This window comes from Meriones unguiculatus, chromosome 3, assembly GCF_030254825.1.
Source record: "Meriones unguiculatus strain TT.TT164.6M chromosome 3, Bangor_MerUng_6.1, whole genome shotgun sequence".
In the NCBI taxonomy this organism is placed as follows: Eukaryota; Metazoa; Chordata; class Mammalia; order Rodentia; family Muridae; genus Meriones; species Meriones unguiculatus.
In genome coordinates this window covers 188,740,570-188,767,011 of record NC_083351.1, presented here as the reverse complement: position 1 = coordinate 188,767,011, position 26,442 = coordinate 188,740,570, and the positions used below count along the sequence as shown (strand labels likewise).

Sequence of the window (26,442 nt, the reverse complement as noted above, 5' to 3'; positions counted from 1 at the left end):
TGTTCACTAATGCTCATAAATGTTAAAGTGCTTTGACAAGGTGGAATTTGTTGGAAACTAGCATATGTCAGCATGATCGTCATCCTGGGAGAGGGAACAAGGGCAAAGGTGTTGCTTTATACTTGAGAACTAGAGGGTAGAGTAGGGAGACCAGTTATGTAGCTGGTATGCTGGCATGTAAGAAAGGCAAGAGGAGGTTAGTAAGCAACAGGCCAAGTGTGCTTCCAGAGACCACTCTAGGACTTCATCTTCATAAGATTAGAACCTGTTGGAGGCTTTTAAACCACAGAGTGACATGATCTAATATAACCCTTAAAGCAGGAGTTGACAAAGTAATGTCTTTGGGTCAAATCAGGCTTACTGCTTGCTTTTGTGATTTAGGCTTATTGATACCCAGCACCATTCATTCAAATATCATCTGTAACTATTTTATTATGTAATAGAGTTAAAGTTAGGCTGGAGAACCTAAAGTGTAAAAATATATAATTTCCATTTTTGAAGTTAGTGGCCAACTTGTGTTTGTTTTGTTTTGTTTTGCTTTTTAAGGACTACCTTTCTTTGCACTCCGTTGGAAGGATGGGGTTGCCTTGCAACAGGGTAAGAAACACCACAGGAGAGGCTGTTTTGGGGGATGTTAGACAGTTTGTTGAACATCCTAGTAAAGACTTGAGGTGTCTAGGAGAGGGGAATAAGCTTGAAAAGAAACTGGGAAATAGCCATATGTGTTAATATATACACCATGTATACCAATGTGGCCTAGAGCCATAGAGATGAGACTGAGTTCTAGAAGTGAGGATTAGACTGAGGAGGAGAAGCAGGTAGGACACCAAGTAGGGATGGCATCTTATCATCTCAGAAGCCAAGTTAGAGTGATGGTAAGATAAGTTAAATATTGATGGTAAGATGAGGCTTGAGGATCTGCCTTGGTATTTAATGAGGTCTTTAAAAAGAAAGCCTTTGTGGGAAGAGCTTGATTGGCATGGGTTCCAAAGAACATGGATCTGAGAAATTAGAGCCAGCAAAGATAGACACCTCTGAGGAATTGCACTGTTGGAAAGGTATGAAGGGAAAGGGCCACTAGGTTCCAGATTGCCAGTGAATCTTTAGGGACTGAGATTATTTGGGATAGCCCAGGGTCTCTTAGAGCAAGGACTGTAACAGTGTTCAGACAGCTTGGCTGTTTCTAGCTTGCCAGTTAAAAGAGTCAAGTCCTGGATAGGAAAATGTGTCATGTCAGGGCATTTCTAGAGTGGGTCAGGGGTTGGTGGTGGTTCTCAGAGCCTTGGGTTTTCTGTGGCACTAATAAAATTAGAGTCCCTGTTAATTGTTGAACCATCACACACATTAAATACCTGATCTAATTGAAATGCCCTACTGTCTTTGGATGTAGTTCCAGTAATTACTGTCTCTATCTTATGCCTAGGCAGCAGTTGAAGAGAAAAATGTGAAAAGTGTGCCTTGGCCACAGTCACTCTGGTACTTGTCGCCTGGTACTCATATGAAGTAGCCTGGCTGATTCCAAACCCTATATTCTTTCTTCTTCCATGAGGCCTAACACGTAAATACTCTCATAGGGATTATGTGATATTAGGTGATACTCTGTAGCCAAAGGCAGCTTCCTTTTACTTTTACATTTTCACTTAGATTCACCTACTTGAGGTTTCAGGGTCAGTAGAGTTCTGCAGAATCAGACTTCTCTCTCTCTGTTCCATCCCCCATTTATCCTTTCTTCTACCCATCTAAGCATCTAGTCACCCTGTTGGTGTACATTATCTGACTATGTCTCCAGCCAGCTCAGGGACCATATATAGTTCTCTACCATCTGAGAGTTCCCTGTCTTACTGGGGTTGAGACAGATAGATCAAATATGCAGTGGGGTTTTCAAGGGGAGAGTGCCATGCGGAGGTGACTCAGCCCAGCAGAACAACTTGTATTTGTCTAAAACTTGCTGTCTGCTCTGCACACTTGCTGAGACCCAGGAGTACATCAGCCAGGTACTACTCTGGCCATCACCCAGAAGCCTCTGGGCTTCTCTCATTTTGGAAAAGTTGGCATGGGTTGATGGTAATTCATTTTCTCACTCATAGTTTTTTGAGAACTTAGACTTAAGCCATCTCAGACAAGCTGTGCTATATTTATGCTTTTATGTCCTGTTATGGCAGCTCGATAGATTAATTTTATCTTATAAATTGCATTTTTCCTCCCTAGTGTTTTTATTCTCCCGGTTGTATCTTTATGTTATTCTCAGTTGCTTGGCTAAATTTCAAGTCTACAGTTTTATTTTCTTTCTCATTGCCAGTGCCTGCAGCTCAGTCTGCTTTGAGAACAGCCTACGAGGACAACATAGGCGAGCAAGAAGGACCTGAAACCACACCTTCTGCTGGGAGAGACAAAGAAGTGGACAGTGATCAATATACAAGCTTTGAGATTGGTTAGAATTCAACCGCCTTGCAGCAGCTACTAAGTACTAGGCATTGTTTAGGACAGTTTCCATCAGAGTCCTTACTAGGCCCTTAAAAACCCACTCTTGGGGCTTTACTATCATTCCAGTATAACATAGGAATAGGACTGGGGAGATTATGTGAAAATGACTGGTCACAAAGCTGATAAGGAGGCAGGAGTGTCAGGGCACAACTTACTCACATTGGGACAAACTGGTCTATTATCAGACTCTTCTGCAAGGCAGAGGGAAGGCTCAGGTTGTTTAGTATGAGAAAACACAGTGTCATCTCTCAAGGGATCTCACACATTAGGGACGTGGGATTAGAGTAGGACACTCACATGCAGCTTAGTCTTGACTATTGTTGAGTTGGTCTCTGTCGATCCAGGAAGAGTGGGTTGGAGGAAAGACTGCTGCTGAGACCAAGATTGTGAGCTTTTCCAACAGGTCAGTTGGAATGATGCAGAGACGAGTGAGGTCTCCAGCAAGTTGTATCCCCTTTCTTTAATTATGAAATATTTTATCTATACAGATATACATAAAGGACAGTACAACAACTATCCACATTCCTATTTAGTCAAGATGAGCTAGTGCTTATGCTTATTCTGTTTACCTTAGATCTTTTATCTTTTCATTACAAATAAAATCATTCTTGTTTTAGATTCAGTATACTTTGTAAGAAGTTGCAATCACTGTTTCAGGGAACAGCCAGCCTCTGGAACAAGAATGAGCTATGGCCAGACCTTCCCAGACTAGAAATGCTGTGCTGATTGCATGGTCTTTGTGCTTCTTTGGGGTTTTCTGGCCTTTCAGGGGAAAGGTGCTGTAGCAGTCAATAGAGTGCTGGTTAGCTCAGCTGTGGGTAATAATTTACATGTGAAATTCCTCTCACAGGTTCATGTGTTTGAACACTTGGTCTCTAGTGGTAGGGCTGTTTGTAGAGGCTATGGAGTCTGGATCTGGTTCATAGCTAGTGATTAGTGGAAGGTTCCAAAAGCTTCCTTTCCCTCTCAGTTCTGGTTTGTCACTGAGCTGCATTTGTCTTTCTGAATGTGTATTTAGATCTATGTACACATGGCTGCCTCTGCTTGAATTCTCCTTTTTCTTGCCTTGATGAAGCTTTATTCTGAGATCCTCACCCACGATGTACCTTTTGTGGGTATACTTTTTAAATATCCTAGGACTTGAGCACTAGTGTTGATTTGTTCAGTGACTGCCCGGCTCAGGGCTGCATGTTATGCATAACACCTTAGCTTTGCCTCCTTTTTGAAGAACACTTCTGTAGGTGCTTGGGGAAAGAATGGAGGGCATCATCTGCACAGGTCCTAGTGGCCTTACTCTCTACTCATGTGCTTCTGACACAGGAAACCCCAGCAGAAGATTCAGGACTGTTGTGACAGAAGGCATCATTTGCAGTGTTTCTACTTTTTACTCCAGCTCTTAAAGCCTTCAGTAACACAAATACCTCAGGTGAGGTGCTAGCACATAGGCTGGTCTTGGCACATGTATGGTCTTAAGTCCAAGGCCTGCCAGCTTGCATTATCAGTCACATACATATACATCATATACATATTCCTTTCCCACAGCATTGATACAGTTCTAACCAAACAGTGGAAATAGTTTGTTCAGACCATCATCAATGGCTGCTGAGCAAAGAATAAAAATGTCACATGCCTTACTCATGCTGGCCATGAGACTTGCTCTGTGTTGGCCTTAGATCTGGGAAGCCAAATCCCTGCCTTTGCTAAATCATAAATTGTTGTAGATTGTGGACTTTTGAGAGTGCTTCTTTTTAAGGACGGGTTGCATTGTTGTGATTGTTGTTCTATTACTGAAAATAGTTGTTTTTTCCTCTTATATAATTTAACCTGATTATGGTTCCTTTTGCTCTACTCCTCCCAGGTCCTCTCCACCTTTTCTCCCATCCAGATCTACTTCTTACTGTCTCTGATTTGCAAATAAACAAGCTTCTAAGGAATAATAATATATAAGATAAAACAAAAGTTATCACATAAGACATGGACACGACAAACCAACAGAAGGAAAACATCCCAAGAGAAGGCACAAAAATCAGATACCCACTCATTTGCACCCTTATAAATCCTATAAAAGTACTAAACTGGAAGCCATAATATATACACAGAGGACCTAGAGCAGGCCTGTACAGGCTCTGTGCATGCTGCCTCAGTCTGTATGAGTTCATTTGAACTTTAATTATATTGATATAGAGGGTCTTGTTTTCATGGTGTCCTTTAACCCCTTTGGTTCTTACACTGTTTACTTCTTTTCTGCAGAGTTCCCTGAGCTCTGAGTAGAAGGATAGAGACATCCCATTTAATGCTGAGTGTTCTTCTAGTCTTTTTTTTTTTTAAGATTTATTTATTTTATGTATATGAGAGCTCTATCTGCATGTACACCTGCATGCCAGAAGACATCAGCTCTCACATTATAGATGATTGTGAGTTACCATATGGTTGCTGGGAATTGAACTCAGGAACTCTGGAAGAGCAGCCACTTCTCTTAACCACTGAGCCATCTCTCTATCCCCTTGGTAACTACTTGGGTTGTTTGGAGATTCCTATGGGACCCCTTTGGCCATCAACTCAGTTAAATGTAATCCAGTCCCAGTACTAAAAGCGTTATTTGGTGACAAGAGATGGGCTGTTGGGATTCTTGTTTCCCCCACTATTTGGCAATTTCATATATATATAATATATATATATATATATATATATATATATATTATTTTAGGAAGCTTCTACTGTGTTATGGTTCCATACTACCTTGAGGATACTTCTAAAGGATGAAGTATAGGAATGTTATGATTGTTGCATTGTTAGGAGCAGAGTTTAAAGTAGATATATAAATGTGAGTGTGAGCATGCACACCCCTGGCACTCTCTGTGCTGTATATCCAAATATTTGGGCCAATCACAATTTGTCTCAAAGTGACATTTGTGTAGCAGTTGCATTTGTCTTTGTTTTATGATTCCTTAACAAAACACATCATAATTAATCTTTAGTTCTTTGAGAAAGATTTCTTCCTGCTATCAAATGCAGATGATACTATAATGAGACTGCTATGATATTGTAGCATGACACTGTGTTCTACAGGTGTGTTGGGCTGTATGCATAGCTTCCCGGGACACATGTAACTTATGGAGCTTAGGTTGGATATGCCTATGTACTTCCTCATCCTGGAGGCTGACTCCTTGGAACAAAAACTTGTTGAGGGATATTTTGCTTGTTCTTTCTGATCTGTACTCTCTTTGAGCCACACTCCATACCACATACCTTTTCACTATCCATCATGTACCAGACACTAGAAAAACAGATGAGTGATTTCTGTTTGATGACATATTATACAGTGTAGAAGCGCTGTATTGGGAATACTTCCATTAAGATGTATACCCATTGTTATCTTAAAAATCCAAAGGTGATGTTGACATTGTGAACAGAGATAAGAGTGGCCTTGTGACTATGACGAACAAATTCTAGAAGCTGTGGTTCCATAGAATATTGATGTAATTGTCTTTCTGAGAGCCACCCTAGGTCATCTTGTCCATCTCATATTGTTGCCCTTAAAGCCTTTTCACAAGCCAGCCTTTGCTTGTTTGCCTCCCATGATGATATCTTCCATCTTTGAAGAACTTGTTCTAAGGAAGCAAGGAGCATTCCTGTTCTCTGGGTTCCTTTACTGCTGTGTATATTAGTTATGCTAGCCTTTTTCTGAAAGTGTTCAGTATAATGCCAGCAAATAAATACAACTTTTCCCACTGAGTAGTGTCCTTTCTGCTATGCAGCTGAAATTTTGGAGGGTCAGAGAGGTTCATTAATTTGCTCAAGTACAGCTATTGGAAATAAGGAGGCAGAGCCAGTGTTGGAGAACAGGTCTATTGATTTCAAAGGTGAGGTTTTTCAGGCCTGGAAAGATGTCTCAGTGGTTAGGAGCACTTATTTACAGAGGACCTGTTTCAAAACTCATGTCCAGGCAGCTCACAACTGCCTGTAATTCCAGTTCTGGTACTCTTTCCCGACCCCCATGGGCATGTGCATGCATGTGGTGCATAGACAGACAAGCAGGTGTGTAAAATATACACAGGGAAGTACACAGTCCAAAAGTGAGCCCGCAGAAGAAGGAAAACTAGACCTAGAAAACTAAAGTATGGAAGGACAGATCCATTCAGGACACAATATATGAAGAAGTGTGGAAGTGTGAAACAGAACAGTGTGGGCAGGAGGTGCTGGGGACTTTGTGAGAACCTTCCATGGGTGGTGTGTCGGCTTGGGGTGCCTCCAACCAGGTCATGGGAATCTCAGAATAGGAGTACTGACGGGTTTCAGTATGTATGGTTTATCATGGTTGAATGCCCTCTTTAGAACATTTATCTGAGAAAGAGGATGGATTGAGTGGTAAAACAGCATGCTAGCCAGCTTTCTAAGACAGTGAGCTTGAAAGGACAGAAAGTATTTTGTCTTGTGGGTCCATGACTGGCTGGGCTTTTCCCTGTAAGTCTTTGGTGAGGGAGAATATCATGGTGGGGGCTTGCAGTAGAGTATAGCTGTTCACATCATAATGTCTAGGAAGCAGAGAATGGGGGACAGGTTCTTAATGTCCTCTTCAGTGATGATTTTCTTCTACTAGGCCTCACTTCTAAACACAGTACAACCTTCTGGCAGTGCTGTAAACCAAGCCTTTACTACATGGGCTTTGGGGACATTCAAGTTCCACAGTTCAACTGTGGGAAGCACTAGAGGCAGGTAGCTATTATGGTAGTGTTGACTCAGCATTGGCTCTGTAATATAAGGGGTTGGTTGCAGCAAAGGAGATATTGACAATGATTAGTATTTGATTTTCAGATTCTGAAATCTGTTCTCCTGATGACCTTGCCTTAGTACCAGCATGCAAGGAGAACCCTGAGGACTGCCTCGACCCACCTTCCATAGCCACTTACTTGAATTCCAAGAGTCAGCTCTCTGTTAAAGTCAGTGTGATTGGTACTGAGAACGTTGATATCCCTGAGGACATAGAAGCCTTAAAACAGAAAATCCAGAACTTGCAAAGTGAGCTGGAAGGCTACCGAAACTTCATTGTCCAGCTACAGAAGCACTCTCAGTGCAGCAAGGCCATTATCACAGTTTTGTGTGGGACAGAAGGGGCCAAAGAAGGCTTAAACAAGTCTACAGGCCACATTGATGAAGAAGAAATGACATTTTCAAGTTTGCACCAAGTACGATATGTGAAGCACATGAAAATCCTCCATTCCCTTACCCCAGAGATGATTGACGGCAGGATATTAGAGAGCTTCAAACAACAGTTGGTAGAACAAGAGCAGGAGCTACAGAAGGAGCAGGATTTGAACTTGGAACTTTTCAGCGAAATCCATAATCCGCAGAACAAGTTCCGAGACCTTTCTCCATCAAGGTACATCTTATTCCTTCCTGCTTCAACCTCCTTCCTAATAAGCCTGCAGTTCTCCCAGGTTGTTGCTAGGCAGGAGCCCAGGAACTCTGAGGGAATGCTGCTCCATTGGTGAGTAGATTATAAACTAAGGAAAGCCTCACCTGGGGTTCAAGCAGCCAGGATGAGCATGAAAGGCTAGGCTAGGCTGCACAGCATTGCTCTGTGCTGGGTATGCACATTAGTTAGGAGCTGTGCACCTTCTGAGATTGGCAGGGCAGGTGTTGCCCTTCTGGGCTGAGGACTCAGGGTAGAAGCTCCACAGCAGTCACTCAGTGGATTGCAGTGTGTTTACTGAGCTGTCTGCCATGTTTATTTTTGAACTGTGTTATTGGCTTTTGCCATTTTGTAGAAGTAAAATGGATGTCCTAGGCAAGTTGGGAGGAATGTAAATGTTTTCTGTATCTTTCCCTTTAAGGTCTTCTTAGAGAAATAAGCTTGTGTTGAAATCAAGAAATTCTTAGGTCATGAAGATAATGCTTTATGGTTATGAATACATACATTGGCTTCATGAGATATGGTAAAAATGGGATCATCTGTAAAGTTGACCTTCATTTGTTACTAATTTGAGAAAAACACTGTTCTGAATTGTCAAAGAGCGAGAGTGATTTTTCTTTCAAGGCTGCCCAAGCAGCGAGTCTGAGGGAGCTTATTTATTGATGGGCTGTTGTAGCAGTCCCCAGGCTAAAAAATATTTGTTTTGTTTTGAAATGGAATTTCACCTGTAGTTCATTCAGGCTGGCCTCAAACTCATATTCCTCTTGCCGCAGCTTCTTGAGTGCTGGGATTGTAGGTGTTGTCCGACCCTGCTAGGTAAGAAACTTGATGATTTAACCCCAGACACTGAGCAGGAGGCACTCTCAAGTTGTTGTTTTTTGTTTTTGTTTTTTTTTTTTTTTTTGTAGCTAAACTGAGACTTCTGTGACTTGCCTGAGGCATTGCCTGGGTTCAAGACTATACAAACACCTCACTCTTCCTCTTCCATAGAACTGGCCCCACCTTTAAGATGGGTATCATATGATTGGTTTGTGGTTATTGGTTATTAACAGTGGTCATGGTGAACCAAAGTGCCTGTCAGGAACTCTAGATCTAGCTAATCATGACTACTTTTTCCTCCTTTTGGGGCCACCATAGAGAAGGGTGACACTTGGTGGTGAGGAGGTGGTATTGCATGATTAAAACTTCGTAGACTGTGTTTGAAAAACAAAGCTTTACCACCTAAGTATCTTTGAGAAAGATTTCCTTTTCTGCATGAGTCCATGTATTAGAAGCACAGGACAACCAGGTGACTTAAGATAACTCGTTCCCATGACTGATGGGCCCTAGTCACTCAGTAAGTAGTAGCCAGGAGTCTGGCTTTTTCTGTTAGAAGCAGGCAGTCCTTTCTTTTTAGTCCTTTCTTTTTACCCTTGTCATGCAGACATGTGTGTGCACAATCACGCGCGCGCGCGCGCACACACACACACACACACACACACACACACACACACATACACACACTTAGTATTTGTACTTGGTGAGAACATTTGGTGGGTCCCTGACCCTTGAGGCATTTGTTTCTGTAATTCAGCATAGTGTCTTTGAAGAGTGTATGGAAACTAATTGTTCTCCTGAGTCCTTGCCAATCTGTGCTTTAATTGGGGGCTTTCTGAGGTTAAAAATATTGCAGAAGAATCTCTATTCAAGCATTTGTTGGCTGTTTGAACTCAAAGAAGGAGTAACCTTGTACAGTTTAAATTTTTCTAAAGTATATATGCTTGTACAGCTGCAGGCTTTCAGAAATTATGCTCTGTCATTTTTCCAATTAGTGTTAAGGTCACAAAAATTCAATTCTGAAATGACACACACATTTTCCTTTCCTCTTTTATCAGATATGATTCATTGGTTCAGTCCCAAGCCAGAGAGCTCTCCCTTCAGCGGCAGCAGATTAAGGATAGCCATGACATCTGTGTCATTTACCGTCAACACATGAGCATCATGATCAAAGCATTTGAGGAGCTTCTGCAGGCCAGTGATGTGGACAGTTGTGTGGCTGAGGGCTTCCGGGAGCAGCTAACACAGTGTGCTGGACTGCTAGAGCAGCTGGAGAAGCTTTTTCTCCATGGTAAGTGGGTAGAGCGCTGGTCTGAGACTTTCTGTGGCTTCTTGGGTGGCCATTGGCAGAATTCACTCCCTGCCCTTGCTTGCCTTCTTACCAGCTATACACACTGATCTGGTTGTTCTGCCATTAGGCCCAAATAACCTTCTTTCTCATGGTCTTTACCCCTTGCTTTTCTTGTTCCTTTTCCTTTTCTCAGCCATCCTGTTGGGTAAGTCCTCCTTGACAATCTGTGTAAGACAGCAGTGCTCCTGTCACAGACATCCACTGTCCACTTCTTCTGTTCAATTTTTCTTTGTACTTATAGTCAAGGAGTGAGTGAGTCCAGTTTTATGGTATGAAGAGTGTGGCTCATGAGAGGAAGTACCTCATTTGTGATCATGGCAGCAATGAATGGCCAATCTAGGATTTTATAACTGATCTCTTAGCATACATCTATTCCCCCAGTAGATCTATTTGTATTCTTCTTGGTGTTGTAGATGCTATTTGATTAAAACTTCACAGTGACCTTGGAAGTAGGAGGTGATAACTCAGTGTCATAGTCACTGTTTTATTGCTGTAAAAAACACACCGTGACCGAGGCAACTCTTATAAAAGAAAGCATGTATTTGGGGTTTGCTTAAAATTTCAGTGGTTTAGTCCATTGTCATCATGGTAGGGAGCATGGCATAATACAGGCAAGTACTTGAACAGTAGCTGAAAGCTACATCATGAACTTTTAGCCAGAGAGGGGGTGGGAGTAAGAGAGACAGACAGACAGACAGACAGACTCTGGCCTTTTGAATACTCAAACCCTACTCCCCGTGACACACTTCCTCTACCAAGTCCATACCTTTTAATCCTTGTAATCCTTATCAAATAGTGCTACTTCCTGGTGGCTAAGCATTCAAATACATGAGCCTTTTGGGGCCATTCTGATTCAAACTACCACACTCCATTTTGTGAAATCTTGGTGTTGCTCTCTGGCAGTAGCCTGGGCTGTCCCATAGGGTATTGTACTGCCCTTCTGGCTGCTGGGATGTTGGATGGAAAACAGATGTTCCCATCTCTCTTTTAGGCCAGTACAGGTACAGTTTGCTTCAGGATGGGAATAAGGGAACCCCCAGGGATCAAAGGTTCAGCTTCTCTCAGGAATGACTAGAGTGCTTAGGGTGAGGCCCAAGCAGTAGACGATGTTCTTGGTCTTAGGAGGAGGAGTTTTTGAGGGTGAATGTATTTAACTTGCTGGGGCTAGGGGTGTCTGAGATACTTAATTTACATTAACAAAACAGTGCCATCCATAAGAGGGGAGAGTGGTATTTAATTATTGTATGGGTAGGGGAGAATCTCCAGGTACAGTTAAAGGTCGTTGGTTGAAAGCCAAGACACCGTGACTTCTTATTAGTTTAAGGTGGGTATCTCCAGGAATCCCCAGATACTTGCTAAACAGGTTTCTTATCAGGAAGGGGCCAGTAATCTTCCTGAGAGCTATGTGATGCTCCTTACAGGATCTTGGGTTCCCTAGATCAGGCAAAGAAGGAACCCCACTGAGAAAGTGAGTCTGTTGTCATAGACTGAGCTCAGAGGCTATCTGGAAATACCACACTTAAGACCTTAATAGTAGGGTTCCATGCCTTGGCTCTGTGAGGGACCTGTGGCTCTCATGACCAAGTGCTTACAATCATATGTGTTTATAGTGAGCTGGGGCTAAATCCTCAGGACTATGTGCTTTATAGGCCTATGTGGTTTAAGAGGCTGGTCATACGTGAGAAAAGTGAGTTGCCCAGAGATAGTGTGCACTTGGTGAAGATAATTTTAACTGCTGTTCTGCAGGTGGTTCTCCATGCTCCCTGTATGTACTGTTTAATTCCACGATGAACGCAGGGGAGCTCGCCAATCTGGGCCTCTTTGTGCTTTTCCTAAAGCCCTGTTGTTGACTGACTTTCTGGAATTTTTTCCCTGAGAGCTTTGAGGATCGGGATGTAGGAACACTAGACTGTTAGCAGCTTTATAAAGGGTGCTCTTTCTGGCTTCTGTGTTCTCAATAAGTTTATTTTTACTTCATGGTGCAGAAGTAACTGGGTGGTGGACAGATTGACCAAGCTCACAATATTTTGTTGTCTTTCTTAAGACAACCCTGGCCCTGGTTCTGGCAAGGGAGGTAAAGGGGAGGATGCTTCTGGCATCTGCTGTGCTCCCTCTTCGGCTAGCTGCTCAAGACTTCTCAGTCAGCCAGAGTTTGAGAACCATTCCACTTGTTTATTGTAGGCTCTGGAGCAGGAACATTTCAGGGCTAGCAGATGGCACAAGTGTAGGACTTCATATTCTTCAAAGCATAAAGGCCATAGGTACCACGCTGCAGCTCCTTTCTTAGGGAATAAAAAGAGGCACAGAGACCGGTATTCCTTGGATGCCCTGTAAGGGGTCTGGCTCTTGAATTATGAACCAGGTTTACAATAAAGTAATTTGTATATAACGCAGTTGTGTGGCACAAGTTGTCAAACATTTACATATAGACCTTAAATGATAATACCAAGCATGTTTGCTATGGAATGATGGATAGGTAGCCGCTACTCTGACTGTATCATTTGTGTAACTGTGCATTGGAAGCCTTGAGTTCCTCCGCTTGACCCTTTTAGAACTTTTTTTTTTTTTAACAGCAACAGGACTCTGCAACTTTTCCCTTTCCTCACTGATAGATAACACACATTAAGCTTTAGTGGCTACAGAACATCTTCTGTATAAATGTTCCTTGGCTTATTTGATGATTTCCAGGGGGTGGACACTTAGGTTGCGTCCATTTGGGGACTCTTATAAAGAACACTCACTTGGAACCTCAGTACATTCTTGCTACTTCTGTTAAAACATTTGGTTGGCAGAATCTTAAGAAGCAGAATGGGTAGTAGTGTGCTTTCTTGATACTTGCTATGGGCAAAGCTACTAAGGATCCTGATAGGATCTGGAATTCAAAGAGATTCTATGGAGTGTGATTTTTCTGGGTGAAGTTATGTAGCTTTCAGATTTGCCACATGGCCAGGATCCAGAGTAGATCAGGAGCTAGAGTCGCAGTCAGGTTTTCTAGCATAGCCTTATTGTGGTATCTCCAAAGACAAGCTGCATAGACAAGGAAGGTAGTAATTGAGCAAAGTACTAGAACTGGTGCAAAGACAATTGATAGATAGTTCCTCAATGAACTTAGTAGGATTGTCAGGGTTTAACCACTTAATAGAAAGCAGTCACTAAGGATCCTTTGCCTTGACATTCTTCCTCATTTCTTCTCAAGATTTTCCATAGTCCAATGGAAAAACAGTGAGGAAATGCAGAAGGTGGTTTTCATTGTGTGTTTGCTTTATTGTCAGCCCAAGAGGAAATAAGTGTCATCCTTGTGTCCTATGAGGAGTATAGAGGTTAGCTCACTTGTACCAGGCCACACAGGAGGTGGCAGAGTCTGAACTGGAGATTTTACTTCATAGCCTATTCTAACCACTGGAATATATGTATTGCCTGTCACATGCTTGTCACAGTAAGAGCAACTGTTCTTATTGCCTGGGTGTTGCATTTCCCCTTCTGTGAGTCTTACAACCAGTGCTTTTCTATACAGGCCGGGCTCACTCTTTACATAAATTGTGCTGATCCTCTGAAACCTTTCTTTTTTACCCCAAGTAGAAGAGAGGTCTCGTTCCTATTCTTAACTCTGGGTTACCTGCAATTCATATATGACTTTGTGATGGGGCTATCACAGGGATGTTGGAGTGGCCTTTGGAATCAGAGATTGGAGTTAATACCCTGGCTTATGGGTCATTCTACTTTATAGGTCAAATATCTTCTATGGGGTTAGTAACAACCACCTTAACAGAGTCCTTTGTAAGGATTAAGTGAGATTATTTTAAGTGTCTCATGTTGCTGTTGGAAATAGTGGGACTTCAGGAGGTGACAGCAACGATTACAAGGTGTAACTAGCTTACTGCAACTTGATATTGCCATGGTCAATTAACATCCATAAGTAGTCTGCTCTTTTCTGAAGAGAAACAGAGATGGAGTAAATTGGGGGTAGGAGAGGGCAAAGGGGGAGGCAGAGGGGAAGGAGAAGAGAGAGGGGAAACTTCAGACATGTGAAAAAAATGAAAAAGAAAGAAGGTAAATGTATTTATATATTTTTAAATTTTTTTATTTTTCACAATTTATTCACTTTGTTTCCCATTGTAGGCCCCTCTCTCATCTCCTCCTGGTCTACCTTCCCTCCCTCTTTTCTCCCTATCCCCCTCTTCTAGTCCACTGAAAAGGAGGAGTCCTTCTTCCCTACTCTCTGACCTTAGCCTATTAAGTCTAATCAGGACTGCCATGGTCCTCTTCCTCTGTGGCCTCAATAAAGCCACCCCACTGGGGGAAGTGATCAAAGAGCACGCAGTTGAGTTCATGTCATAGACTGCTGTTGCTCCCCTTATTAGGGAACCCACTTGGAGACTGAACTCCCTATAGACTACATCTGAACAGGGCATCTCTCCATTCATAGTTCTTGGTTGATGCAGGGCCCTCTGAACCCAGATTTTTTGGCTTTGTTGGTCTCCTTGTGGAGCCCCTGTCCCTTCTGCATCCTTCTATCCCCCCAACTCTTCCATAAGACTCCCTGAGCTCTGCCCAAAGTTTGGTTGTGAGTTTTGCATCTGTTTCAATCTCCTGTCCCTGGGTGGAATCTTTCAGAGGACATCTGTGGGAGGCTTCCGTCCTGTTCCCTTTCTTTCACTGCTTCCTGTGTCTACCCTATTTGCCCTTCTGAATGAGATTTTATATATTTAAAAAAAAAAAAAGAAAGAAACTTTTGATTACAACAGTGGCTCATGCTGTCAAACAAAGGGTTCTGACTCCTGTCACCATAGAATCACTTCTTCCATATGAAGTAATTCTTGTTCTAAAGATGGAACCCAGAAACCTGGCATGGTCATATAGGCTTATCATCCCAAGTGGTGTTGAAAAAAGAGGATCATGAGTTTGTGGCTAGCCTGGTATACATAAAAAATCCTGCCTGTATATAATCACATATATATGAGCTGGGGAGAGAGAAAGAGAGAATGAGAATGGGAATGGAGTCAAAGCTCTCTCCATCCTTCCTCATCTAATTTTCCTTCTTGCTGAGGCTGTACTATGCTTATTTTCTCTAAAATTCTTCCGCTACCACCATGCTGCCCCTCATCACCACATCCTGTAACTGTCCCCTTGGAGGTGAGCTCACCAAAGGCAGACAGGACAACTCTGCATCCATTCTCATATCCTCAGTGTGTGCCAGGTTCCTGGAAAGAGCCTTGGTAGACAGGAAGGAAGAAGCATGAGGTTGAGTTGGAGATGCCAGGCACTTGGGTTTGAATGTGGGAGACAGTGTAGTATAGGTGAGGAGTTCTGTGCCAAAGAGGATTCTGAACAGCAGCAGGGGACAGACTAAGTCAGCCATTCAGAAGTCACTCACGTTGTGATCCTCTTGCTTGATGCACAAAGAAAGCTAGATTTTAGATTTTGTTGTTTCTTCATTTCTGTTTTAAAACATGATACCTCCTCACTGCTCAAGCTCAAGCTCACAGCTTTTAGGTTTGCCAGAGAGATAGGAGGAGTATTTTAATGACATGCATCCCAGGCTCCTGCAATAGCTGACAGATGGTCTCCTGCCACCTGTGTGGAGACAGTTTCCCCGAAGAAACTCATTTTATCAGTTGTTACCATGTACTCATGAATCACACTATGATGGTCATTTGTCAGTTCGCTTAGAAGGACCTTATTGTGATGAGGGAAATAGGTGGAATATGAACTACCCAAAAAGTGTTTTATTTAACAGGAGTACTTCCTTCTGTGGCCTTGGAGGCCAGGTCTTTCTTGGGTTTAAAATGGGCTCATTTTCAGGAGACTCAGGATGCTTAATGTTATTCCAGACCAAAGACATGTGCATGAAGGCAGTGGCTCTCAATGCACAGTGATGCCCGTGCAGCAAGCTGCTACCTTCTGTTTGCCTTGGCAGTACTTGGATAGCCTCTATCTGTGGGCAAGGCTGTTGGGTGGTGGCCTTCTTGAGGTTTGTGAAGTTGGAGGCTTTTCATCAATGGAAGGCTTGTGAACAGCCCCAATAACCATTAGGCAGGACACCTAGCTTCGAAAGAAGAATCTAATTGGCACTGGGACTTTGAGATCTGATCCAGTCATTGTGACTTCCCTGTTTTAAGGAGGAAAGCAGAGGGCAGACATAGGGACTGGAGACTTGAGAGCATCTACCAGGCTGGTCGGCTGCCAAGCTCTAGAAGACAAAACATTACACTTGTATGGGAAAGATATGATATGACCAAGCAGGGACAGGTATAGAGCTTTGAGTACACCTGCCAGTCCTGCCCCTTCCTGAACTGTAAAATGCAGTGAAGTGAGAGTAGAACACAGGGCCTTGGACTTAACACTTCCTGCTATAAAGTAGAGGTAAGTGCTGACACTATGAGATTATAGTGAGGCCCAAGGCAGAGAATACATGTAAAGGAATTGTATGCAGGGCCATGTTCATACTCACTGGGGCCATTTGTCTTTTTCCTGTGGGTGACAGTGTTGCACAGTGTCAGGTGTTTGGTGACCTGCTGGGGTGGAGATGGAGCCTGGCTGCCATGCAGACCTCCCTGTGAGAACCATAAGCAGAATCACAAGATATAAGCCAAACATGCGTGCTCTGGTGCCCTTATCCTCACTGGTGCTGTCTGGTGACTTTTTCTTTTGGAAGTTTAGAACTCTGTGGGTGCAATCTAATTATAGTCTCATTTTTTTCAAGGCGGCAATAGAAGCGCTCCCCTACCCCCTTTAGCCATGCATCAGTTTCTTCAAAGAACTCATCCTAGTCTGCAATTTCCAGAGTTTTGAAGTATTTTTAAAATAAAGTTGTTAGTTGCTTTGAAATCTGGGCCTTTGCATCCTTTCAAATGGTGACATACAGGAACAGAGCACAGCGTCTTTTTTTCCAACAACATCCTGCGCTTTATTTTGTTTTCTTTTGTTGTTTCTGTTAGGCATTTCCCCTGCTGTCGGCAGTGGCCTTTTCAACTGTACTCAACTGCACTTTTCAATACTGCTTTCCCCACTAATACCAGTTCTGAGAGTCTTTCCTGGGGAAATAATTTAAATGTTGATAAAGCCACACGCATGGATATATTTGTGTCACTTATTTACTGAGATGAACATTTGGAGATGACCTAAATACCCAGTAGGGAACTGCAAGATCCAGTCCATGTGTCCCTGCCATAGATTGTTAAACATGGTCTTCACAGTGGAGGCTTCTGAAGCAAACTTCTTTGGAGAAATGCTTATAATAAAATGTGATGTGAAAAGATGCAGTTAGCATCATCTCTGCCCACATGCATGGGATATAGAACAGAAGGCAGTTCAGGATGGTGCTTGCTGGTGGAGTGGGGGTGCTGGAAGGAGGCTTTATGATTCTGTCACCCACTATTCATAGTGAGTATATATTCTGCTAGTGCCACAGGATCTTTATGTTGTTGTGTTCTATGGTAGTGGGATAGAACCTAGAACTTCACATATACTGTTCTGTATCACCAAGCTGGGTACTCTATCACTATGCTATGATTTTAGTCCTCCTTTAATTTATATCTGTGTATGTACATATTCATGTGTGTGTGTGTGTGTGTGTGTGTGTGTGTGTGTGTGTGTGTGTAAGTGTAAGGTGAGGTCTGCTGGAGTAGAGGGCATAGGTTGATGTCACATTGAGGCAGGGCCTTCCATTCAACTTGGGAATCACTGATTTTTCTAGATTGCCTGTCTCTGTCTCTCCAATGCTGGGATTTAAGCTACTGCCTTAAAAAAAAAAGTGGGTACTAGGGATCAAACTCTGGTCCTCATGCTTATATGGCAAGCATTTTACTGACTAAGCTGTCTCCCTGGCCCCAGTGGCCATTCTTATGCCTTCTTTATTTTGAAAGAGTCTTACTATTTCGCTTTAACTGGCTTGAATTTATGATCCTCCTGCTGAAGCTTCCTAACTATCTAGGATGACGGGCCTTTGCCAGTAGGCCCTGCTGTTATCTGTATTTTAGAAAGAAGAAGGAGCTACATCCAGAGACACCATTGTAGCTGCTTTCTATATTCTTTCCTGCCATCTGGAACCAGTGCCTGAGCTAGTGTATGTGAGCTATGTACTGGCTGGTCCCACCCCCAAGGTCTGTGATTGTTTTCAGGAGCTTTAAAAGATGGGCCCATGTCTCAACAAATACATGAATAATAAAGTACCAGTGAACAGTTTTTGAAACCTCTTTTCATCCTCTGATTTTTTTTTCTACTTTCAGGAAAATCAGCTGGAGTAGAACCATGTCCCCAGAGTGAATTGCTACAGAAGTGAGTATGTGGGTTTTGCTAAGAAAACCCCAGGACTAGGACTGTCCAGCTTTGCTTTTCCTGCCAGTTTTTGACTTTAAGGTCATCTTTCTTTCTGTCACTGACTTTCCTGCTTCTTGTAAATAATACACCAATACCCATAGAACCAAAGGTGGCTACATAGCAACCAGAATCCACCACTGAGGGTACAGCTTCTCACTGGGCTCAGGTGACTTGTGGTATTTCTGTCAGTGTCTGGAAGCAGATCTTTCTGCAGGTACCTGCTGTCCTAAGCCTAGCACTTAGACACATGTCAGCTGATTTGTTTTTTTCCCTTTTCTCCACCTTCCACCATCTTTTTGCCCCATGCCTCCTTACTAGGCTCCTTATTCTCCTTACTATGTCTCTGCATAGCTATGTATCTGCCAGCTTCCTTGAGAGGCAGGAAAGCCATTCCACAAAGCAGCTGGGACAGAAATGACCGTGGCCTTTGCCAACAGCCTGTTTTTCTGTGTTTCAGGATTATTTATTCTTGTTACACCACTTGACGTAGTTACACAAGGCACTTAACTCTGTGGTGTGTACTACTTTCCCATTTGGCTCACCCCTGTCCAAAGAGAGCAGCATTGTCAACACCAACTAGTTCTTATCCTTGTTGCTTCTGATGCCACAAGGTGAGCATTTTCACTCACACTTTAGTATGAGCCTGTGGATCAAACGTGTGCACCTTCAGTTGAGTGGCAGAGCTAGGCCTGGAACCCAAGTCTGTTATGCTCCAGCACTAGGTTTTTGGTGCTGCCTTTTGAAGATAAGGATGGACCATGGATTGCATACTTCCTTTGCTTACCTCGTCAGCCAACTGATTGTGGTGAGGACTTGCACACTTCCGTCCAGTGCCTTTGGGGTCCTGGTAGTGAAATGAAGAAATTGATAGTCTGGAATTTCATTGGCATCGCAGAGGCCACCAGCATCATTACAGAGAACAGGCAAGGAGGTGCCCCTCCTCACTGGAGGATGTTTTTATCAAGGTTTCTATAGTTGTAAAAGAAACATTCTTCCTTCTGCAGTATCACTAATGATCCCTGCTAGTTTAACCCATGTATCCATCCTTACTTCACATCCTGCTTACAACTATGGAGATGGAAAGGAAAACCTCTTTGATTGGGCCTGGTCCCAACTAGACATGGGATCTGAAGGATCAAAGTGGTTGTGCTAGGACCTCCCTGGACTATGTGTATGGCTGATACAAAGGAGTCATGGCTAGAGGGGCAGGCTGGGCTCATTGAGTGGTGCACAGAAGCTATGATAGGAATTCTTAGCCCAACACTCATCTGCAGGACTAATGGGAATCTTTGAAGTAGGGAAAGTAAGGATGAGACTTTTCAGACTTGCTCTTCTAGGAGACTGATTGGGAGGGAGGCAAGGAACTTGTTTATGTCCTCTTCAGCCAGAGTGTCTCTCCTTTTCATCTCTGGCAGGTTTGCTGCTTTTCCTACTGCTTCACCATTTTCAACTGTAGGCTTAACACTTACAGGTCACTCCTGAGTTAATGAAATGGGTACCCGTGGCCTTCACTGTACATTTGCAAGACAGCAGCAAGCCTGGCATCCATCACACTGGGCGCAGCAGCAGCACCAGTGTTTACCCGTTAGTGGATACACTGCAGCTTCACAGTCCTTTGCTCTTGTCTAAGTCCATGAATAATGAGACTGGACACTGACGAGAAGAAATAGAAAAGCAAACAAACAAACACAAAGAGCTTAAATTAAGGAGCTTATCTATAATGGAGATTCACATGGGCTCTTCGTGGTGTTCAGGTGGTTTTTCCTTATAGCTTAGGTGGTCTTTGAAAAATATAGGGTATTAACCAGATGATTGCCAGAATGATGATGATACAGGAGCCTGCTGGGGGTGGAGATCATGAGAGCTTTGAGATTTTTAAGTCTAAGGCCATCTCATGGCTTTGGGATGGGCTCCCACTTTCTCCTGAGGCTGTGAAGCCAGATAGGTGTAGGTCAGATCTGAGTGGTGCCATGTAGGAGCTTAAACAGCATCTGGCTCATGATGAGCCTTGGTTGCCTTGATTGTCAAGTGCAATCGTGCTTCCTTCCTCAAAGGATGTCTGTGAGGACAAATAACAACCCAGAACCCTGGGACAGAGCAGCACTTGGTAAAAGGGTGTCAATGACAAATGCTCTGTCTCTGCCCTACAAACCATCCTGTGGGACAAGCATAGTTTCCTCCCTTTCTTTTCTTTCTTGGTTCCAGACTTAAGCCCATGGAGACCCTTCAGAATTTCACTGCTTAATATTAAGAGGAAACAAAAATGGCTTACTGAAGTTGCATGGATGGCCAGTCACAAAGAGGAAGTATAATGCTAAGTGTTTAAACCCATGATGCAGCTTGGGTTCATAGTATGGGAAATGACATTTCTTTTATAAATTAAAAAAATTTAATTTCTTTGTATTTTCATATTAGTACTATATTTATATCATTGCTTCTTTCCTGCAATTCCTCCTATGTCCCTTCCCTTCTCAAATTCATGGTCTCTTACTCTTTACTTATAATTGTTACATATATATGTGTTGTATATAAATTAATAAATACAGATACTGGATGATTTCAGCAGGCTGTATTTGGAAATGACCTATCTTTCAATCTTGAAGGTTAAGAACTGAGGAAGACAACTTTGCTTACCAACATATCCTGCCTGAATCTCCTGAACCTTCTGCCTCTCAGTCACTGTCAGATGATAAAATGTCTGAGAAGTCCTTCCTGTCCCGAGACCAGAAGCCAGACAGCGAGACAGTGGTGAGCCATTTTCCTCAAGGTAAGGAAAGCTGCTCTAATCACCTTAGGCATAACCAGGCTGTCTTTTCCTGGTGAGCAGAATTGGATGATGTCTGACCATTTTGCCAGTGAGGGGAGAGCGAGTGAAGGCCACAGCTGCTCATGGAGGGGAATTTATCACGGGAAGGGTCCATGGTGTTAAAAGTGTGCGTGGCAGTAGGTGGTTGCTTTTAAATAATGACTTATATGATTTACCATTTTGCTCTTCTCACAGGGTGGCTTGAAAGCACTGGGGTTGTATCACTGTAGTTAGTTGTCTTGTTTTGTTTTGTTTCTGCATATACTGAAGACTGGTCCTTTAAGGTGTGACTCTTGGCTGTGCAGTCAGGCCCTTTGTTTTGGTTCATTCAGGCTGCTTCAGCTGAATACTGGGGACTGCAGAGAGCACAAATCCATCCCTCACCATTCTGGTGTGTGAAAAGCAGAGGTCTGGGTGCCTTGTAGGTGGTGTAGTTGAGTTCTGGTGAGGATCCTCTTCCCACTTGAATTCTGACATAGAAGAAGGGAACTCCCTATGGTCTGTGCCTTAAGGACGTTAGTCCTATTTATGGCCATTGCATCCTTATGACCTAATGTCCTCCAGAGGCTCCACCCCTGACACTATCACGCCTGTGCTAAGGACATCAGTGTAGGAATTTCAGAGACACAGATGTTCTGCCTTGTTCTGCTTCTGGATGTGGAATGAATTGGCCAAACCAGTTTCCCAGGGACCTTCTCACAATCTCCTTTCAGTTTACAATTTCTATTTCTTCTGTTGGGGTAGGAAGTTGGACTTAGTGTTTCTCATTCCATAATTTCAAAGAACCATAAAGGTAGAGCAGATGGATTTGGGCACCAAAATTTTCCACCAAAGGGATGAATAGGGAATATCTGTAGCCGTGCAGGGGTGTGTCCTTCTACAGTGCACAGCTCTGCTGTGAAGCACAAAGTACCTGTAGATGATGTACATGGTTCTCATGAGCTGTATTCACAGGAAGGCAGTGGTTTTGGAAAAATAGCGTATGGTTTCAGACCTTTGGACCTCTCTCAATGGTCTCTGTTCCACTGCCTCTTCCAATGAGTTTTTTTTCTGAGGCACCACAGTGGTTTCTGTAGTGCAAAGTGGACACCAGCACTTCTTGCTAAAATTTCTTACTGACACTAAATTTCATAAGCCATTGCTTTCAAAAATATTTGAAGATTTTGGTTTAAACAACTAGGTTTCTTTAGAATGGAGAGGTCCTACCAATATGTCAGTGACTAGAGCTAAGCCTTTGGCTTCTCTGGACACGCAGGCCCATATCTTAGACATAACTAGAATATGACATGAACATGCTTTTGTTTTTCCAAACAAAGTTTCTCTCTGTAGGCTTTGCTGTTCTGGTCTTGCTGTGTAGACCAGGCTGGCCTTGAACAAAGATCCACTTGCCTCTGCCTCTGCCTCTGCCTCCTGGGTGCTGGGATTATTGGTGTGTGCCACCATTCCCAGCGACATGCACATTCTCAATACAACTTGGGAAACAGCCAGATCTTCCAGTAGCCAATCACCTGAACCTCATTTCTTGGGGTTTGTGGAGGTGTCCCTCAGAGATTTTTGTGAATACTTGATTTCTTCATCACTTCTGCTTGTGTGTTTTGCAATCATCCACTCTAATTAGGTTAGACCATAAATCATTTCCCTCCTTCTGTACTAAGTCTAGTGTGCCACTCAATCTCTCTCCAAGATTCTGAGACTGCTGCATCAGGTCTGGTTACATGAGTGGACCGTGCCTCATATGGAATGTGGTAGTTGTCATGACAAAGCCACTGTATCATGCAGAGGGAACATGGTCCCCCCTTTCCTATGTGGTCTCGGAAAGGGAGCTCTCTTCTGCCTCTCAGTGAAATTTGTTTTTAATATGGTAATGGATAAAAGATACAATAGATAATGTGATATTTCCGAATTTCCTAGAAGTTGAGGCCTTTCTGCTAGCTCTGTTCTGCAAGGCTTGTGCTGGGCTGCCAGTGCTCTTATGTGCATTACCAGTTCTTTTATTGAGGAGGACCCTTACTCTCTAGAGCATTTAGATACATCCACTGTTTTCTTTTTTTGGTATGTTTTCCTTCTGCCTTTTTTTCTCTGGATCTGTTTTTCCTTTTGTCATGTTTGTAATCATGTATGTAGAAAGATAATTTGGCATTTTTCTTTCCTCACTTAACATTCTATCATAGACTTTTTGACATGTTAGAAAATGTCACTTTTAGTAGCTTTTGACCTGTCCTTTGAATGGCTGAACCATAGTTTTCCTTCAGTCCTAATGCTCAGCATTTAAGTCATTTCTAGTCTTGCAGTTGTAAACAGTGCTGCAGGGGGTCTTGAGCACAAAGCCTGCTTCTTAATCGAGGACATTTTCTTAATATAGAATCTAAATTGGAACTGCTTGGCAGAACACTTACATTTTTTTCTGTTTCTTTTTGTGTGTGCGGTAGGTTTTTATAGGATTTATGGGTTTTACGAGTTAACACTTATTGAGGAGTTTACTGTTAAGACAGGTAGATCCTTTTCTCCCATTTTGGAAAGGCTGGTATAGTGTTTCTTTCTTCTCAGGATGGTTGGATAATTAATGTGCGGTGTCTAATTCCACTGGGAGTGTGTCCTCCAGCCCATGTGATAGTTCTCATTTCCAGCCATAGACTCCGTGAAAGATGGCTTATATGGAACATCATCACCCCAAAGCCAGCACCATGTAAACCAACAAGGAAGGTTGCCCAAACCAGTGAGCTCCTGGCCGACTCTGGGCTGACAGGCTTCTGAAAGAAGGTTGGCAGGGACCTAGAGGCTGGGCCGGGAGGGCCAGTGCTGGTGTGCACAGACAGCCTTTTCCACTATGCTGCAGTGGGAGGCAGACATTCCACCAAATGACTTGCCATACTTCTGGCATTAATGGGAGATAGCTGAAGGTCTGGGAATTAAGTCATCTCATAAACATTCAAATTCATGGCAAAATTACTATTTAATTAGGAAAAGATCTGTAACATTGTACTGCTTTTAAATGAAAGCCATTTTGGAGGAATTAAAACTGGGTCATAACATTAGTATAATGTTTTAAAACAAACATTACTAAGACATACTGAGTGTACCCTAATTGATGAATTAAAGACATTAGTTTTGCCTTTGGATACTTAATGTGATTATGTTTTAAACACTGACTCTGGAAATCCACCTCTAGAGTGAAACTGTGCTGCCTTCTTTCTCTGTTGAAGTCTGATTTGGCAGAGGAGTAAAAAATTCATACATGCTCATCCTAGAGTTTTTATCTATTAAGTGATATGTTAAGGTGTCAAATGGAGATTTTGAAGAACATGAAGTTTATCACCCTGAGGTAACTACAATTAATACTTCATTGTAATTGCTTCTTTGGTATATTTGTTTCTGCTGCCTTTATGTTCGTTCATAGAAAGCTGTGGTTATGTTGTAACCAGTTTCATATCTTTTGAAATTTAACATAATAACATAAAACATTTTCCATGGTATTTACAGTTATTATAACATAATTTAATAGCTGTGTAATTCCCTACCATAGTGAATAGACCTTGGTTCAGTGAACAGTTTGAGCTGTTTCAATTTCCTGTCACATGTAATGCTCTGATGAATATTTTCATGCATTCTGGCAAATGCCTGTGAGCATCTCACATGAGCTCCTTAAATAGAGTCCAGAAAGTAGAACTATTTAGGAAATGACATTGGAGAACTTTCTTAAACCTAATGATATAAATAGCCCCAGAAGGTCATACACATTTATATGCACACGGCAGGTAATCTCCAGAGTACACTTTTTATTATCTTTCTCACTAGCATTGTTTTAAGTCTTGAAACTAATGAGTGATAAATGAGTAACATATTCCTTGCCAAAAAAAAACTTGCCTTGAAAAAAATATCTGGATTCATTATGAAGGTAGTTTAATCAACTCTCAGGCAGTTCAAGCCGACTTGAAAGTGATCTATTAATTTCACCATAAGGAAGATTTTAAATTAATATTTGATATTGAAAAGAATAAAAGACTACATTAGGGTTAGCATTAAAATTGTATGGAGTATAATTTTTTGCGTGTGATGTAAAGTTGCTTCTTTATGGAGGGCTGCAGAGAGCCTTTATGGAGCCATGGCTATGGGCTGTGGGAAATAGCTTGGCCTCCCCAAGCTTGGGAAAGAATTACCAGCTGCTGACTATCTCAATACATCCAATACTGTTGAAATTTCAAGATCTCTGCATAATCTATACATTATTCAATTTGTTAGGGGCTTCAGACTTTAAATTTAAAATGTTCTTTCTACAGACTTACTAATGGAACACATACAGGAAATTCGAACTTTGAGAAAACATTTGGAAGAATCTATTAAAACAAATGAGAAGCTCCGGAAACAGCTGGAACGACATGGATCTGAGGCTGACCAAGGTGAGAAGGGCCTTTCCAGAGTAAGGGTTGGAATTGGGTGGATGGCTGTGTTGTGTGTGTTTGCCTAAAGATGCTCTCTGTGGACCAGGTGGGTTGGAGAAGTGGATTCTGAGTGGTCACTGGGTCTTCACTGTAGCTAGGGTATAGATAGGGATTCTAAAATAGAATAGAACCATATTTAACTTCTCATCAATAATGGACCATAAATCATCAACATTTAGCAGTCTTCCATACCCTTCATGCCAGAGGTGGCCAGCAGAATTCCCACACAACCGTTTACTCTGAAGGGAATTGTCTTCCTTAAAAAACAAAATACCTGTTAGACACTCCACAAAATTTAAAAATTAATTGTTCCACTATGTACCTGTTAAGCCCGTCCTCCCTTCTTTCCTCCTCACTTTTCTTGTCTTCTTCTGTAGCTTCATTGTGTGAAGTTGGTTGGGTTGAGCTGGATTTGGATGTAGCTCTTCTGTTGATTGGTTTTGTGGCTTTGGGCAATTCACTCTAGGCTTCTTTCATGAAGCAGGGTATTAAATGAAGCAGTGTCATAAACAGAGCCCTGCTCAGCATTTATTAGATAAACAGTTGCTTTTGTCACTGTTGGTTTTGTTTTGCTATCCAATAGCATGGCTAATTTAACTTTCAATGTTCCACAGTGAGTGAGAACCTTGATGCCATTTTAGAAATAAGATCACTGAGTTCTAGAAGGGCAATATTCATTGATAAAACTCAAGACTTGGACCCTGCTTCATTTCTCATTGCTCTCTTGTCCACACATAAGGCAGTTTCTGGAGTTCTGTGAGTGCTACAGTTTGAAAGAAGCTTCCACTCTTCCACTTGTCCCATGCATTCTTCA

At 42.4% G+C, this 26,442-nt stretch overlaps 1 protein-coding gene across 12 annotated transcripts in view; it reads left to right on the top strand.

Annotated features, from left to right (window-relative positions):
* The window catches only part of Cdk5rap2 (CDK5 regulatory subunit associated protein 2), a 190,066-nt gene that overhangs the window by 135,842 nt on the left and 27,782 nt on the right, over positions 1 to 26,442 (top strand). For 7 of the 12 annotated variants that reach the window (XM_060381226.1, XM_060381219.1, XM_060381224.1 and 4 more), the window contains 7 exons: positions 547 to 597; positions 2,300 to 2,431; positions 7,300 to 7,864; positions 9,772 to 10,004; positions 18,293 to 18,341; positions 20,987 to 21,150; positions 25,467 to 25,586. In XM_060381226.1, coding sequence (XP_060237209.1) covers positions 547 to 597; positions 2,300 to 2,431; positions 7,300 to 7,864; positions 9,772 to 10,004; positions 18,293 to 18,341; positions 20,987 to 21,150; positions 25,467 to 25,586 — 1,314 coding nt within the window. The remainder of the gene's footprint in view (positions 1 to 546; positions 598 to 2,299; positions 2,432 to 7,299; positions 7,865 to 9,771; positions 10,005 to 18,292; positions 18,342 to 20,986; positions 21,151 to 25,466; positions 25,587 to 26,442) is intronic. The other 5 variants (XM_060381221.1, XM_060381218.1, XM_060381225.1 and 2 more) reach the window with 3 other exon arrangements.